At 47.2% G+C, this 18,228-nt stretch overlaps 1 protein-coding gene across 8 annotated transcripts in view; it reads left to right on the forward strand.

Annotated features, from left to right (window-relative positions):
• Nucleotides 1-18,228, forward strand: part of LOC141054222 (aldehyde oxidase 1-like) — a 409,838-nt gene that overhangs the window by 116,154 nt on the left and 275,456 nt on the right. For all 8 annotated transcript variants that reach the window (XM_073551460.1, XM_073551462.1, XM_073551454.1 and 5 more), the window contains one exon: nt 3,454-3,580. In XM_073551460.1, coding sequence (XP_073407561.1) covers nt 3,454-3,580 — 127 coding nt within the window. The remainder of the gene's footprint in view (nt 1-3,453; nt 3,581-18,228) is intronic.

The following is an 18,228-nucleotide window of genomic DNA, read 5'->3' on the forward strand; positions in this document are numbered from 1 at the left end:
AATCCCATTGAGCTGTTGTGGGAGCAGCTTGACCATATGGTACGCAAAAAGTGCCCATAAAGCCAAACCAACTTGTGGGAGGGGCTTTTGGAAGCATAGGGTGAAATTTCTCCAGATTACCTCAGCAAATTAACTGCTAGAATGCCAAAGGTCTGCAATGCTTTAATTGCTGCAAAGGGAGCATTCTTTGATGAAAGTAAAGTTTGAAGGAGAAAATTATTATTTCATATAAAAATATTTTTTTCGAACCTTGTCAATGTCTGGACTAGATTTTAAATTCATATGGCAAGTCATTTGTTTAATAAAAGTATGAGATTTCATGGAAAACACAAAATTATCTGGGTGACCCCAAACTTTTGAACCGTAGTGTAACTCAAATCCATTTAACATCAGGCTCACCTACAAGTACAGTGTCAAAAAGATTGACTTTTTGGATATCAACATTGAGGTTGATGACGATCAATGGATACAGATGTACTTAGGAAATCTACATCGGTGACTTTCTTGCTACATGCATTCTTCTGCCCACAATGCTTCTACCATTAGGAATGTCCCAGCTGGACAATTCCTCAGGATGAGACAGATCTGCTTGTACGAGGATAGATGTGAAATGCAAGCCAAGTATCTTAAATTAAGATTCCAGGAGTGGTGGTAGAGTAGTAGGTGCGTCAAGGAAGGTTAAAGTAGAGCTAAAAGACTCTACTAAATAATTTGTTACAATATTCTGTTAAAACTAGAAATCGTGATGAGAAAATACGTTTTATTTCAACATTCAACCATGAGTGGCAAAAGACGAGATCCATTTTAGATAAACAGTGGCCACTACTAAAGTTTGATCCAGTCTTAAGACATTCACTATCTGAGTTTCCATTAATGATATCTGGACTGCCCAAAAACCTCAAATATATTTTTATTAAGAGCCACTAGGTACCGCAACCATCAAATCTTTTTGGTTCAAGAGTTCCTGTTTTGGATTGTTATCCTTGTGGCCACTGTCTTGCTTGTGCCAATATCCTTCACTGTGCTTCCTTTGAATTCTCAGATGGTAAACATTAGTACAACATCAACCATCATCTATTTTTCCGCACCGCAGATGTTGTCCATTATGCAATGTGCGTGACCTTCATGATCTATGTTGGTTTGACTTCTAAAGAATTAAAAGTTAGAGTAAGGCTGTTAGGAATTGCGGAATGCACTAAATAAAATACATAATAAAGTGCGTTCGCCGCTCGGGATCCACCGTGCAGAAGGTGTTATAACTGCTGCTGAGTAATGGCAGATGTGCTATATGGTGGTATAATGCACACGGGGTTAAACGTCACCCAGGTGCGCAGGGCAATCGCTGTTTAATCACAGATGCCAGAAGGGGTAAACAGAAAAAGGCTGAGCCTGTTAGCGTCACAGCTCTCAGATATATGCACACACAGTATCAGGTCACAGGTGCAGGACCAAGGGCAGAAGGAACTGCATCCGTCTAGACCTACCGTGTGTGCGGCGTCGCTACTGCAGGTGCCAAAGAGAGCTGCAAGTGCAGCACGGCATAGAACACTGCCGCGAGACGATAGTGCCGTGAGGAGTAGCACAATCGGACACTAGTGTAGAGGCGCGGTGTGCACAGTGGCCTAAGGCTTGCCACTGACTGGCGCTGACTGCTGAACTAATTCCCTATCCACATGCGTAATATCAGAGGGAAGGGGTTTCAAATGAGTCAATCACCAGAATCATACATCCGTCACCATTCACACATCAAGCAAGTAATGTCTATAATAGCGCATGGCCGAATGGCCATGCGGTCCTTTTATAGCCGTGCACTGCCGGGACCTTCCAGATCTCTGAGATGGGCCAATCAGATCAGGGGACGGACCTGAGCACGTGACTCCCGAGCTCCAATGGGAGATCGTCTCATGAGCATGCTCAGTGGAGCGGCAGCGGGACTTAGCCTCAGGAATGACTTGCTGCAAAGCAGCATGTGAGGCTCTGGACTCCTGTTGTGTAGCTACAGGAATCCGACGCCTAACAAAGGCAGCACATGAGGGACAGATATTTGCCTCAATTATTGGTATGAATTCATGGAATTAAACAACTTCTCTTAGCAGCTTAAACACTTATGACTGTGATGTCTTTTATATGTGGCATATGTGTCTGCTGATGTGGATGGTTACCTAATATATATTTACATGCCTGCATGCTATTTTTAATCAATGCACTTATATTATGATACATAGCTTATGCCATACACAAATTTGATCATTGTGTCTAGGACAATCTAAGGCTATATGTACAGTATCTCCACAGACGTCCACAGATGGGGGATGTGCTCACAGCCCAACACCATGCAGGACGCTTGGCATTTGCCACAGAACACCAGGATTGGCAAATTCGCCACTGGCGCCCTCTGCTCTTCACAGATGAGAGCAGGTTCAAACTGAGCACGTGACAGACTTGACAGAGTCAGGAGAGGCCATGGAGAGCGATCTGCCGCTTGCAACATCCTTCAGCATGACCGATTTGGCACTGGGTCAGTAATGGTGTGTGGGGTGGCATTTCTTTGGAGGGCCACAAAGTGTTAGGCTGTGAGCACAACCCCCATCTGTGGACGTCGGGTCCTCAGACCATCCTCATGGAGTCGGTTTCTAACTGTTTGTGCAGACACAAGCACATTTCTGGCCTGCTGGAGGTCATTTTGCAGGGCTCTGGCAGTGCTCCTCCTGTTCCTCCTTGCACAAAGGCTGAGGTAGCGGCCCTGCTGCTGGGTTGTTGCCCTCCAATGGCCGCCTCCACATCTCCTGGTGTACTGGCCTGTCTCCTGGTAGCATCTTCAGCCTCTGCTGACAGACACAGCAAACCTTCTTGCCACAGCTCGCATTGATGTGCCATCCTGGATGAGCTGCACTACATGAGCCATCTGTGTGGGTTGTAGAGTATGTCTCATGCTACCATGAGTGTGAAAGCACAACCATCATTCAAAAGTGACCAAAACATCAGCCAGAAGCATTGGTACTGATATGTGGTCTGTGGTTCCCACCTGCAGAACTACTCCTTTATTGAGGGTGTCTTGATAATTGCCAATTATATAATCATTATGAAGGGAGAAAAAAAAATATATATATGGTATATTTGGCACTTTGCAGTAAATAATGAAATTCAGTGTGAGCATTGCCTCCTTGTGTTCTACTTTTGTTGCACCACTATTCCTATATTTTTATAGTCGAAAATAATATGGATGACAAAGCTTTTCGATGTAGAGAAAACATTTTACTAATGTCTGAAATCTTGCCATTTTTGACTGGAAAAGCAGAGGCTACAAGTTTACTTTTTTTTAATTAAAGGATAATTGGACCCTGTACATCATTTTGATTGTTTCTGCCCAGTTATCATTTTGATTATTAATAACCCATTACATTGCCTGCCAGTACTGCCACTAACATCTGTTTTTTATGTCCACTCTTTTAGGAGAGATTAGCTAAAGCTCATGGTTCACAATGTGGATTCTGTAGTCCTGGGATGGTGATGTCCATGTACTCTTTACTGAGAAATAACCCAGAACCCACCATTCAAGAGATCATGGAATACTTATCTGGTAGGTAGTCAGTCACTAAATCTTAAAGGAAATCTGCCAGCAGGTTTTTGACAGCAATCTGAGGACAGTGTGAGGTAGGTGTTAAAACACTGAATTCAACGATGTGTAACTTATCAAGCTGTGTGCTGTTGTTTACTTACAATTAAGGTTTTATCATTAGGACATTACCATTGCTGTGAATAGCTGGCCTGTGCCTCCTGGACGGATTCTACCCCTAATCCTCTGATAAGCAGCTCATACAGAGCCTGGCGTGGGTTGGGCTAGCTTTATCAGCTCTGCTGCATTCTGCATTTAAAAACAAGATTGTATCACAACTGCTGCACCCAGCAAACTAAGTGATACATTGTCAGATTTAGGCTCTCTTTGCTTACACCATGCTGCTCTCAGATGGGGTAGCAAAAACCTGCTGACAGATTCTATTCAAATAGCCTTGGGACACAGTCAAGCTATAATATAACACCTATATAAAGCAAGCAGGAGCCAGGAGTTTTATGACAAAACATTAATAACTTTATTTGACAAAACAGAGGGAATGGTAAAATAACATGTAAGTGAGGACAAGAACAAGGATGAAAAGGACCATATAACTGAGTATCCTGGTGACAATTACTCAGTAATAAAACATGGTGCCATATAGTTATTCTAACCTACCCTGGATAGGCAAGGATGCTAGGAGTGCCCATACCACATATAATAACGCTGGTCTATTAAAAGATAAATTTAAATATTGCACCCTTATCCATGGCAGTAGGAGAAGTGTCACCAGGAAAAGCACAAACCCCATTCATTTTGCATGTATAGTGTGTTGCTTCCTTGGGGGGATACAGAAATAGGACCTTACACACACTTTTAACCATCAGGACCTGTGGTTACATGGTCTATATGGACCAATAGCAGCTGGATATGTTGGTGCATGTGACACGCCCACCAGGGCCGTAGGGCACTTGGAACAGGGATACAAACTGTTCTTTGGGGAAGTTACAGGGCCGTGCCCCGACTCCGTGGCCTGGCTGTGCCATAGAATGGGAAATAAGTACAGTGCCTTGCGAAAGTATTCGACCCCCTGGAACTTTTCAACCTTTTCCCACATATCATGCTTCAAACATAAAGATACCAAATGTAAATTTTTGGTGAAGAATCAACAACAAGTGGGACACAATTGTGAAGCTGAATGAAATTTATTGATAATTTTAAATTTTTGTGGAAATTCAAAAACTGAAAAGTGGGGCGTGCAATATTTTTTGGCCCCTTTAACTTAATACTTTGTTGCGCCACCTTTTGCTGCGATTACAGCTGCAAGTCGCTTGGGGTATGTCTCTATCAGTTTTGTAGATTGAGAGGCTGAAATTCTTGCCAATTCATCCTTGGCAAACAGCTCGAGCTCAATGAGAGTTGATGGAGATCGTGTGTGAACAGCAGTTTTCAGCTCTTTCCACAGATTCTCAATTGGATTCAGGTCTGGAGTTTGACTTGGCCATTCTAACACCTGGATCCATTTATTTGTGAACCATTCCATTGTAGGTTTTGCTTTATGTTTGGGATCATTGCCTTGTTGGAAGACAAATCTCCGTCCCAGTCTCAGGTCTTTTGCAGACTCCAATAGGTTTTCTTCAAGAATGGTCCTGAATTTGGCTCCATCCATCTTCCCATCAATTATAACCATCTTCCCTGTCCCTGCTGAAGAAAAGCAGGCCCAAACCATGATGCTTCCACCACCATGTTTGACAGTGGGGATGGTGTGCTCAGGATAATGAGCTGTGTTGCCTTTACACCAAACATATCATTTGGCATTGTTGCCAAAAAGTTTGATTTTGGTTTCATCTGACCAGAGCACCTTCTTCCACATGTTTGGTGTGTCTCCCAGGTGGCTTGTTGCAAACTTTAAACAACACTTTTTATGGATATCTTTAAGAAATGGCTTTCTTCTTGCCACTCTTTCATAAAGGCAAGATTTGTGCAGTGTATGACTGATTGTTGTCCTATGGACAAACTGTCCCACCTCAGCTGTAGATCTCTGCAGTTCATGCAGAGTGATCATGGGCCTCTTGGCTGCATCTCTATCAGTCTTCTCCTTGTTTGAGATGAAAGTTTAGAGGGACGGCCGGGTCTTGGTAGATTTGCAGTGGTATGATACTCCTTTCATTTCAATATGATCGCTTTCACAGTGCTCCTTGGGATGTTTAAAGTTTTGGAAATCATTTTGTATCCAAATCCGGCTTTAAACTTCTCCACAAAATAATCATGGACCTGCCTGTTGTGTTCTTTGATCTTCATGATGCTCTCTGTGCTTCAAACAGAACCCTGAGACTATCACAGAGCAGGTGCATTTTTACGGAGACTTGATTACACACAGGTGGATTATATTTATCATGAGTAGTCATTTAGGACCACATTGGATCATTCAGAGATCCACAATGAACTTCTGGAATGAGTTTGCTGCACTGAAATTAAAGGGGCCGAATAATATTGCACGCCCCACTATTCAGTTTTTGAATTTTCACAAAAAATTAAAATAACCAATAAATTTCGTTCAACTTCACAATTGTGTCCCATTTGTTGTTGATTCGTCACCAAAAATTTACATTTGGTATCTTTATGTTTGAAGCATGATATGTGGGAAAAGGTTAAAAAGTTCCAGGGGGCCGAATACTTTCGCAAGGCACTTTATATGGGATTTAACATGACGCCACCTGTGGTGTTCGGCAACGGATGGCCGATGCTGCTATCGGAGACCGCTGCTGCTGATGGTGACGCAGCTGGGATGGTTCTGCTCCCCACAGGTGGAGCGGGGCCCCAGGGCTTCCGGTTTCTGTTATGTCAGGCTTCATGTACCTTGTGGTGCAGGACTCAGGGCGCAAGAGATCACTGGAGAACACAAGGGCTGTAGTTTTCTTTTCCTTTACTTGACTTGATGGCTGATAGTACAGACTTGGGCACAAATCGTAATGGAGAGTAGGGCAGCCTGGAAGCAATTTTGGATACACCATGCCAGGTAGGTATGGAGGCTTTCCTTCTGCACTGTCCTCCCTTTTTCCTTGCTGCCTAACAGCTCACCCTCCTGCTGCTTACTGTCTTTCTCTGGTTTAAAAACAAACCGTTGCCCAGTGGCATAGCAACTGTTTGTGGCGCCCGGGGCAGTCGAAAAATTTGCCGCGCCTTTGGTGGTTGATAATACGGAAGCATCCGAGGAGCCCATGTATGGTCCATGGCGCACACAGACAGCACACTGCCCAATTATACGCCTGTCTGAACAAGCCCTTATTGTGTGAGCAGATACATCACCAGTAAGTTTATGCACCCCAACATTTCAGACACACAGACTCCCCCCTCTCTACCTTCATGTGTGCTGAAGCATTATTACAGTCACTGACTGACAATGGCTGCATATAACACCAGATGTACACATGTGTAGCTTAACATAGGGGCAGGCACTGGTGACAGGCAGGAAAATGGGGGAGCAGGCACTGGTGACAAGCAGGAAAATGGGGGAGCAGGCACTGGTGACAAGCAGGCAAATGGGGGAGCAGGCACTGGTGACAGGCAGGATGAAAAGTAGAAGGACGAGCAGCAAAATAAGCAGGATTATCAGATGGACAGCAGCAGGACAGGCAGGCAGAAAAGGCTTAGGCACCAGTGAAATGTAGAAAAGCAGGTAGCAGAATTAAAAAAAAAACAGGTACAAGTAACAGGCAGACAGACACCAGTGACAGACAAACAGGCAGATATGTTGTGCACTGACATTGTAAAAGTAGAAATAACAGAACAAAGATAAGCAAGTGAACAGCAGAGTGACAGGCAGTCAGAACAAGCAGGCAGGAGCATAGACAGGGTAGGCACTGGTAATTGGTTGGATGAAATGTAGTAGGGCTGGCAGCAGAATCAGGATAAACAGGTGCACAGCAGGATGACAGATAGACAGGACAGGTAAAAGCTACAGTGAAAAGTAGAGAAGCAGGTAGCAGAAAAAAAATTCAGCAGGTGGACAGAAAAATGACAGGCAGATAAGGCAGGATAAGCATTTGGACATTGGGGTGACATGCAGAAAGGCAAGACAAGGAGGACATGACTGAGGTCAGGGGATATTTTAAGGTCCTGTTTGGACCTTTTACCATATCCCTCTTGAGAAAGCGGCCTGAGACGCCGCGAAACGCGCATCGGGGGTGGTACAGCCAGGTTCCCCTCTTCCTCCTTGCCCCGGTAAGTGCCTCTGAGGTCTCCCTTCCCCATTTTTCTTTCCTGCTCATTGTGGCAGCTTGTTCCATTACACTGACGCCTTTTATTATGGATAATCTTACTATGTCCACATTTAGGTCACTGTATTTGGGCATTTCTTCCCTTCATATTGGGGTATAAGGACTTCCTCGGGGATATGGTCTGGGGCTATTTTCTCCATCTCTATGGAGGTTTAGGGCACTTTGGGTGGATACTGTCTGCTTTTGTCCCTATTAGTGCACTGTCTGATACATGTTATTTGTAGTATTTTACTCTAATAAAATTTGACAATTTTTTACTGCATTCTCTGAGTTTCCTCCTGTTTCTTATTGATTCTGTGAGTTTATGCATATTGGCGCTGGTGGTTGGGTGTTCCCCCTCCTCATAACGCCAGATGATGTTTAAGGGGCTTTTGTTTTCAGGAGGATAGACAGGGTAGGCACTGGTAATTGGTTGGATGAAATGTAGTAGGGCTGGCAGCAGAATCAGGATAAACAGGTGCACAGCAGGATGACAGATAGACAGGACAGGTAACAGCTACAGTGAAAAGTAGAGAAGCGGGTAACAGAAAAAAAATTCAGCAGGCGGACAGAAGAGTGACAGGCAGATAATGCAGGATAAGCATTTGGACAGTGGGGTGACATGCAGAAAGGCAAGACAAGGAGGACAGGAAGGGAGGGAGAGAAGTGGCAGACAGGTATAACAACCATGAGTTCAGGCAGGGTGACAGCACTATGACAGCCAGGGGCAGGGTGACAATGCTATGACAGGTAGGGTGACGGTGCGGTGCAGGCAGGGTGACAGCCAGGATGACAGGCAGGGGTAGAGTGACAGTGCAGTGACAGCCAGGGCAGGGTGACAGTGCTGTGACAGGCAGGGTGACAGACAGGGGCAGGGTGACAGCGCTGTGACAGGCAGGGTGACAGACAGGGGCAGGGTGACAATGCTACAGGCCCGGATTGGCAATATAACCAACCGGGCATTTTCCCGCTGGGCCGCTGTCACGTGGGCCGCGGGCGGCAGCGCCCGATCATCTGGCCGCTTGCCAGCTGCTGCGGCCACTGTTGCTCCTCCGCCGGCCGGTGATAGTTTCCAAGTTCCTCCCGCACTGCAGGGAGATAAGCCGCCACGCCCCCCCCCCACGCACCCCATCCTCGCCTTAGCATGAGACCCCCTCTCTCCCTCCCTCCCGCAGCCACTCACAGCGTCGCACTCGCTTGCCTGCTCGCTCTGTTCGCAGGACCTGTGATGAGGTCACAGGAGGGGAGGAGTCAGGGGATCACATGATCAGGAGCCTTTGTCCAGACCCCCGACATGTCACCCCCTGACTCCGCCCCTCCTGTGACCTCATCACAGGTCCTGTGCGCTCAGCCTTGCCTCTACCATCTGCAAGACTCTGCTTTGCTGTTGTCATGGTGCTGGTTGAGGTAAGTATGTGTGGGGTCAGGATTTACAGTGTGGATGTAGCAGAGCTGTGTATGTACGAGGTGTACGGAGCGGAACGGAGCCGTGTGTGTACGAGGTGTACGGCGCGGAGCCGTGTGTGTACGAGGTGTACGGAGCGGAGCCGTGTATGAGGTGTACAGAGCGGAGCCGTGTGTGTACGAGGTGTACGGAGGGGAGCCGTGTGTGTACGAGGTGTACGGAGCGGAGCCGTGTGTGTACGAGGTGTACGGAGCGGAGCCGTGTGTGTACGAGGTGTACGGAGCGGAGCCGTGTGTGTACGAGGTGTACGGAGCGGAGCCGTGTGTGTACGAGGTGTACGGAGCGGAGCTGTGTATGAGGTGTACGGAGCGGAGCCGTGTGTGTACGAGGTGTACGGAGCGGAGCCGTGTGTGTACGAGGTGTACGGAGCGGAGCCGTGTGTGTACGAGGTGTACGGAGCGGAGCTGTGTATGAGGTGTACGGAGCGGAGCCGTGTGTGTACGAGGTGTACGGAGCGGAGCCGTGTGTGTACGAGGTGTACGGAGCGGAGCCGTGTGTGTACGAGGTGTACGGAGCGGAGCTGTGTATGAGGTGTATGGAGCGGAGCCGTGTGTGTATGAGGTGTACGGAGCGGAGCCGTGTGTGTACGAGGTGTACGGAGCGGAGCCGTGTGTGTACGAGGTGTACGGAGCGGAGCCGCGTGTGTACGAGGTGTACGGAGCGGAGCCGCGTGTGTATGAGATGTACGGAGCGGAGCCGCGTGTGTGCGAGGTGTACGGAGAGGAGCCGCGTGTGTATGAGGTGTACAGAGAGGAGCCGCGTGTGTGCGAGGTGTACGGAGCGGTGCCGCGTGTGTATGAGGTGTACGGAGCGGAGCCGTGTGTGTACGAGGTGTACGGAGCGGAGCCGTGTGTGTACGAGGTGTACGGAGCGGAGCCGTGTGTGTACGAGGTGTACGGAGCGGAGCCGCGTGTGTACGAGGTGTACGGAGCGGAGCCGCGTGTGTATGAGGTGTACGGAGCGGAGCCGCGTGTGTGCGAGGTGTACGGAGAGGAGCCGCGTGTGTATGAGGTGTACGGAGAGGAGCCGTGTGTGTGCGAGGTGTACGGAGCGGTGCCGCGTGTGTATGAGGTGTACGGAGCGGATCCGTTTGTGTACGAGGTGTACGGAGCGGAGCCGTGTGTGTACGGGGTGTACGGAGCGGAGCCGTGTGTATGAGGTGTACGGAGAGGAGCCGCGAGTGTACGAGGTGTACGGAGAGGAGCCGCGCGTGTACGAGGTGTACGGAGAGGAGCCGCGCGTGTACGAGGTGTATGGAGAGGAGCCGCGCGTGTACGAGGTCTACGGAGCGGAGCCGCGCGTGTACGGAGCGGAGCCGCGCGTGTACGAGGTGTACGGAGAGGAGCCGCGCGTGTACGAGCTGTACGGAGAGGAGCCGTGTGTATGAGGTGTACGGAGAGGAGCCGTGTGTATGAGGTGTACAGAGAGGAGCCGCGTGTGTACGAGGTGTACGGAGAGGAGCCGCGCGTGTACGAGGTGTACGGAGAGGAGCCGCGCGTGTACGAGGTGTACGGAGAGGAGCCACGCGTGTACGAGGTGTACGGAGAGGAGCCGCGCGTGTACGAGGTGTACGGAGAGGAGCCGCGCGTGTACGAGGTGTACGGAGCGGAGCCGCGCGTGTACGAGGTGTACGGAGAGGAGCCGCGCGTGTACGAGGTGTACGGAGAGGAGCCGCGCGTGTACGAGGTGTACGGAGAGGAGCCGCGCGTGTACGAGGTGTACGGAGAGGATCCGTGTGTACGAGGTGTACGGAGAGGAGCCGTGTGTACGAGGTGTACGGAGAGGAGCCGGGTGTGTGTGTACGAGGTGGAGCCGCGCGTGTACGAGGTGTACGGAGAGGAGCCGTGTGTGTATGAGGTGTACGGAGAGGAGCCGTGTGTACGAGGTGTACGGAGAGGAGCCACGCGTGTACGAGGTGGACGGAGTGGAGCCGTGTGTGTATGGAGTGGAGCCAAGTGTGTACAAAGCATACAAAGTGTGCTTTTCCCACGGACACAGGAGTACACGGCGGAGCCCCGAGGAGCATTTTAAAACACACACATGACGTTCCACCTGAAGTGATGTGCTGGAAGCTGACCGGAAATGAGATAATTTCTTGAGGAGATTGTGACGGAACCAGGAATGCTTCAGATCCATCACCGTGTCCTCCTCCGACAGCGCAGACAGCAGGATCGCCTTGGAATCGAGGATGCTGGCCATGTGAGCGTATCATGATAGGTCCTGCACCGGGAGGCTCAGGTGGGCACTACAATGGGAGCCGGGCTGCTATAGTATCTTTGTAGAATCTTTCTTTATTTCTTTCTCTCTTTTTCTTTCTCTCTCTGTTCTTTCTTTCTCTCTCTGTTCTTTCTTCCCCTCTTTCTTTCTTTTTCTTTCCTCTCTTTCTCTCTGTTCTTTCTTTCTTTTCTTTACTTATTTCTTTCTCTCTCTGTTCTTTCTCTGTCTCTCTCTGTTCTTTCTTTCTTTCCCCTCTTTCTTTCTCTCTCTGTTCTTTCTCTGTCTCTCACTGTTCTTTCTTTGTCTCTCACTGTTCTTTCTTTCTTTCCCCTTTCTTTCTCGCTCTGTTTTCTTTTATCTCTCTCTGTTTTCTATCTTCCTTAGTGCCAGTCAGTGTGCCCATAATGCCAGCCACTGTGCCCTCAGTACCAGTCAGTGTGATCAGCAGTGCTAAATGGGTGCGATTAGGTGTGGACATGGGTGTGACTAGTTGTGAAATGGGTGTGGCTGGGCGTGGCCAAAATTTGCAGCGGCGCGCTGCGCGCGCCGCAGTCTTTGTCCGTCTTTCCCTTCTTCAAAAGTTGGGGGGTATGATAGGGGCAGCTATGACCAGGGGATCTGGTTGCCCAATAGAGAGCAGTTCTGCCAGGAATTCTGTAATCATGCATACAAAAGGGGACAGAGATTTGGGAGGAGTACTGTACCTAAAAGCAATAAATAGGACTGAGCTGAAATACTGGGCACAGCTCTGACTACATGTTATATAGTAGTGTTAATCTCCTCTCACTTCTTGTAAACTACAAGTGTACAAAGATATTATATAGTCACCATGTGACTAGTGGGCCTGTGTAACTTCAAATGCCAGGGCTGAATTTTAGTCCCAGTCCGGCCCTGCAATGCTATGACAGGCAGGGAGACAGTGCGGTGCAGGCAGTGTGACAGCTGGGTGACAGCACTGTGACAGGCAGGGTGACAGTGCTGTGACAGGCAGGGTGACAGCACAGTGACAGGCAGGGGCAGGCAGGGGCAGGCAGGGTGACAGCAGTGTGACAGGCAGGGGAAGGGTGACAGCCAGGGGCAGGGTGACAGCACTGTGACAGGCAGGGGCAGGGTAACAGCACTGTGACGGGCAGGGTGACAAGTAGGGGCAGGGTGACAGCACTGTGACAGGCAGGGTGACAGCAGTGTGACAGGTAGGGGCAGGGTGACAGCACTGTGACAGGCAGGGTGACAGCTCCCTCCCCTCCTCCTGCAATCACCAAGTCGGCAGCACAGTGACACAGTGCCAGACAATAACAAGTTTGTGCCCCCCTCCCATCCCTCCTCCGTCACCTGCAGTAGCACGGAGCGCACGGCTGCCATTACCTTAGCAGGGCATGCGGGGCCACACTGCCATCCCTGGGGACGTGGCTGCTGCCACCTCTGGTGCTCTGCAGCTGCTTTGGGCACTAGGGCAATTGTGCTGCAGCTGAGGGTAATCCAGCTCCCACTTCCTCCATGATCTGCACAGAGCCAGGCAGGGGTTAGCCAGGGACAGCTAGTCAAACCCAGAGAAATGGATGAAGCAGGCAGCAGCAGCCTTCCCAGACACACGGCCAATAAATACAGGCTGGCAGCTCCAGGCGCTCGGCAATCGATTACAGGACAGTGCACTTGATCCGCTGCTCTAGTCTGAATGTCTCCAGTGATCTCAGCAGCTGCACTGTGCCTCCACGCTTCTCCCACAGAGGAGACGAATTGCTGCTGCGCCTCCCCCACACATGTGCCGCCTGGGGCGGACCGCCCCCCCACGCTACGCCACTGCCGTTGCCCACATGGCAGGCAGCTCGAGCCTATCACAGTTGCCGCTCCTTTGTGTCGGCTCCAGACTCTGGTATGCTGCTGTGCAGCCGGGTATTAGCTTGGGCCAGGAGAACTGCAGTCCCCTGCCCTCCAGATTTAACTGTCGGGACTTCAGTACCCGCGCAGCCACGGACTCCGGTATCCAGTTCCTAGCGCTCAGCTCTTGGGCGATGTTAATCACAGCTCCACTCCCCAGGTTCTGCTCAACTTCTCTCCTACTGACACCTGGTAAGGGGACCTCTCCTTGCTTCCAGGCATGACATTACTCCCTGTGAGGGAGGCAATGCCACTGTGGCAACCAGACTCCTGGGGTGCCACAGCCTGGAGGCGCATTCATGTAGCCATAGTCCCGATATAAACATAAACACCAATATAGATGCCTTGAGGGGTGCAGGGGAATGGACAGAGGAGCGTGCACGTGCGCACCACAAGTCATAACAGATTAAGAACTCAGGCTCATGGAAGTAAAATAGATAGCACAACAATGTTACAGAGATCACACAGAAAACAGTACATATAAACCCTCAAAGCATATGTATCAAAGTATTAAAATAAATCATATTCCAAAAACTGTGTGTTGAATAGTGTTCCCATCCATATGCGTCAACATCAAAAAAGTCCATGATCAGTCCAAGATTTTAGATGGTAAAACAATAGATGAGATGGTACATAAGCTGTGAAAGGAAAGATAACCAATGACAAAAAAGGTAGAGTTTTTATAAGTAAAACAGTAATATAGCAAAATTAAAACTACAATTAAAAAATACCATAGTAACTATACATTTAGAGAAAAGAGGTGAAGTTCAAGAATTCATTTAAACCATTTAAGTCATAGTTCCCAACTCTACAATCCATTTAGTCTCTCTTTGAGCCAGAATTGTCGTAATCCCTTTCTGACATCAGGCGTAATAGTACACCTATATCGGACGCCCCCTGTTTGGTGCGAGCTCTGGTGCTGAGCCAACATCTTTTTCGACACATGTCAGTTGTTTTGAACAGCTCACATGTGCCTCTAATAGTCGCGGGTGGAATCGCAATCCACCTGCGGCTGTTAACTAGTTATATGCCGCTGTCAAACTCTGACAGCAGCATTTAACGCGTGGTTCTGGCATGCGTGCCGGAAATCCTGCATATCGGTGACCCCGTCACATGATCGCTGGTCACCGGTGGGTCGGCATGACAACCAGAGGTCTCCAATATGAGGAATGTGGAAACCACAGAAAAAGATGCGACCATAGATCCATAATATTAAAGTATTAAACATCTTTATTAGATAATGGACAAAGAAGGACAACTGGAGGACATGTGCAAATAGCGACCAAGGTGCAAATAGTGCAAAAGTGCAAAAACGAGCAGTCCGGCCACAGTCAAACCCAGTTATAAAACAAGCCGTTACTCATATTAAAAATTTCAAAAAATAAATAAAGAGGTATATAGCACGCCTAAAAGGACTTATCGATAATTAGGGGGTATGAAAAATAGGCTGTCCTGTGTATTGGAATGACTGCGCATGTTAAATCCATATACCAAAATAACTATAATAGGAAGAATAGTGCCCATATCTATTACCCATATGTGCTCTATAAATCAAGTAATCAAATCCCACTCAAATACTGCCACAAAGCAGAATCAACTATGTTACTAGAGCACACATATGGGAATAGAAGAGAGATTCCCAGCACTATTAAACATGCACACAGCCTACCCTAAAAGGGTTACTTCCCCGAAATAGCATTACCTCACTGAAAGGTTCAGGATGACCGGGCGGTCTGCTCGTCTCCCCGACGCGCGTTTCGGAGCTCTAGGGCTCCTTCCTCAGGGGGCGTCCCCTGAGGAAGGAGCCCTAGAGCTCCGAAACACGCGTCGGGGAGACGAGCAGACCGCCCGGTCATCCTGAACCTTTCAGTGAGGTAATGCTATTTCGGGGAAGTAACCCTTTTAGGGTAGGCTGTGTGCATGTTTAATAGTGCTGGGAATCTCCCTTCTATTCCCATATGTGTGCTCTAGTAACATAGTTGATTCTGCTTTGTGGCAGTATTTGAGTGGGATTTGATTACTTGATTTATAGAGCACATATGGGTAATAGATATGGGCACTATTCTTCCTATTATAGTTATTTTGGTATACAGTTGTGGTCAAAAGTATTGACACCCCTGCAATTTTGTCAGACAATACTCAGTTTCTTCCTGAAAATTATTGCAAACACAAATTCTTTGTTATTATTATCTTCATTTAATTTGTCTTAAATGAAAAAACACAAAAAGAATTGTCCTAAAGCCAAATTGGATATAATTCCACACCAAACATAAAAAAGAGGGTGGACAAAAGTATTGGCACTGTTCGAAAAATCATGTGATGCTTCTCTAATTTGTGTAATTAACAGCACCTGTAACTTACCTGTGGCACCTAACAGGTGTTGGCAATAACGAAATCACACTAGCAGCCAGTTGACATGGATTAAAGTTGACTCAACCTCTGTCCTGTGTCCTTGTGTGTACCACATTGAGCATGGAGAGAAAGAAGACCAAAGAACTGTCTGAGGACTTGAGAAACCAAATTGTGAGGAAGCATGAGCAATCTCAAGGCTACAAGTCCATTTCCAAAGACCTGAATGTTCCTGTGTCTACCATGCGCAGTGTCATCAAGAAGTTTAAAGCCCATGGCACTGTGGCTAACCTCCCTAGATGTGGACGGAAAAGAAAAATTGACAAGAGATTTCAACGCAAGATTGTGCGGATGTTGGATAAAGAACCTCGACTAACATCCAAACAAGTTCAAGCTGCCCTGCAGTCCGAGGGTACAACAGTGTCAACCCGTACTATCGTCGGCATCTGAATATAAAGGGACTGTATGGTAGGAGACCCAGGAAGACCCCACTTCTTACCCCGAGACATAAAAAAGCCAGGCTGGAGTTTGCCAAAACTTACCTGAAAAAACCTAAAACATTTTGGAAGAATGTTCTCTGGTCAGATGAGACAAAAGTAGAGCTTTTTGGGCAAAGGCATCGGCATAGAGTTTACAGGAGAAAAAAAGAGGCATTCAAAGTAAAAAAACATGGTCCCTGCAGTCAAACATGGCAGAGGTTCCCTGATGTTTAGGGGTTGCTTTGCTGCCTCTGGCACTGGACTGCTTGACCGTGTGCATGGCATTATGAAGTCTGAAGACTACCAACAAATTTTACTGCATAATGTAGGGCCCAGTGTGAGAAAGCTGGGTCTCCCTCAGAGGTCATGGGTCTTCAAGCAGGACAATGACCCAAAACACACTTCAAAAAGCACTAGAAAATGGTTTGAGAGAAAGCACTGGAGACTTCTAAGGTGGCCAGCAATGAGTCCAGACCTGAATCCCATAGAACACCTGTGGAGAGATCTAAAAATGGCAGTTTGGAGAAGGCACCCTTCAAATATCAGGGACCTGGAGCAGTTTGCCAAAGAAGAATGGTCTAAAATTCCAGCAGAGCATTGTAAGAAACTCATTGATGGTTACCGGAAGCAGTTGGTCGCAGTTATTTTGGCTAAAGGTTGTGCAACCAAATATTATGCTGAGGGTGCCAATACTTTTGTCTAGCCCATTTTTGGAGTTTTGTGTGAAATGATCAATGTTTTGCTTTTTGCTTCTTGCTTCATTCTCTTTTGTGTTTTTTCATTTAAGACAAATTAAATGAAGATAATAATACCAAAGAATTTGTGTTTGCAATCATTTTCAGGAAGAAACTGAGTATTATCTGACAGAATTGCAGGGGTGTCAATACTTTTGGCCACAACTGTATGGATTTAACATGCGCAGTCATTCCAATACACAGGACAGCCTATTTTTCATACCCCCTAATTATCGATAAGTCCTTTTAGGCGTGCTATATACCTCTTTATTTATTTTTTGAAATTTTTAATATGAGTAACGGCTTGTTTTATATCTGGGTTTAACTGTGGCCGGACTGCTCGTTTTTGCACTTTTGCACTATTTGCACCTTGGTCGCTATTTGCACATGTCCTCCAGTTGTCCTTCTTTTTCCATTATCTAATAAAGATGTTTAATACTTTAATATTATGGATCTATGGTCGCATCTTTTTCTGTGGTTTCCACATTCCTCATATTGTAAGTTATAGCGATTGATCCTTGATGGTCCGGTCTCTGCTGCACCTGTGTGTCAATTTATGACATACAGGATGCAACGTTATACCGTTGCTATTGTGTTTTAACCAGAGGTCTCCAGTAGACCTCTATGGTTGTCACTGCCGGATTGCTATGATCGCCGTCCGGTGGTCGGTGCTCCTAGCAAGTCAGCAATTCTGCTACATACAGATGATCTGATCATCGCCTGTTTGTAGCAGAGCTGATCGGGTAATGGCAGCTTGTAGTCTCGCATGAAGACCATTGAAGCATGCCAAAAGTGAAAAAAAGGAAAAATATTAAAAAATAAAAAAATATAAACCGCCCTTTCTCCCCTTTTAAAGTAATAAAAAAATCAAATATACACATGTTTGGTATCGCCATGTTCAGAATCATCCGATCTATCAATTAAAAAAAGATTAACCTGATTGCTAAACGGCATAACAAGAAAAAAAGCCAAAATGTCAGAATTACGTTTTTTTTCTCCGCAATATTGCATTGAAATGCAATTACTGGCAATCAAAAGATTGTATCTACACCAAAATGGTATCATTAAAAACATCAGCTCGGCACGCAAAAAATAAGCCCTCATCCAACCCGAGATGGAGACGCTACGGGTCTCGGAAAATTTCACAATTATTTTTTTTTAACAAACTTTGGAAATTTCTTTCACCACTTAAATAAAAAAGATTGTATACATATTTGGTGTCTATGAACTCGTGATGATTGGGAGAATCATAATGGCAGTTCAGTTTTAGCATTTAGTGAACATGATAAAAAAA

This window comes from Dendrobates tinctorius, unplaced genomic scaffold, assembly GCF_039654945.1.
Source record: "Dendrobates tinctorius isolate UK_male_01 unplaced genomic scaffold, ASM3965494v1 ptg000177l, whole genome shotgun sequence".
NCBI classification, from domain to species: domain Eukaryota; kingdom Metazoa; phylum Chordata; class Amphibia; order Anura; family Dendrobatidae; genus Dendrobates; species Dendrobates tinctorius.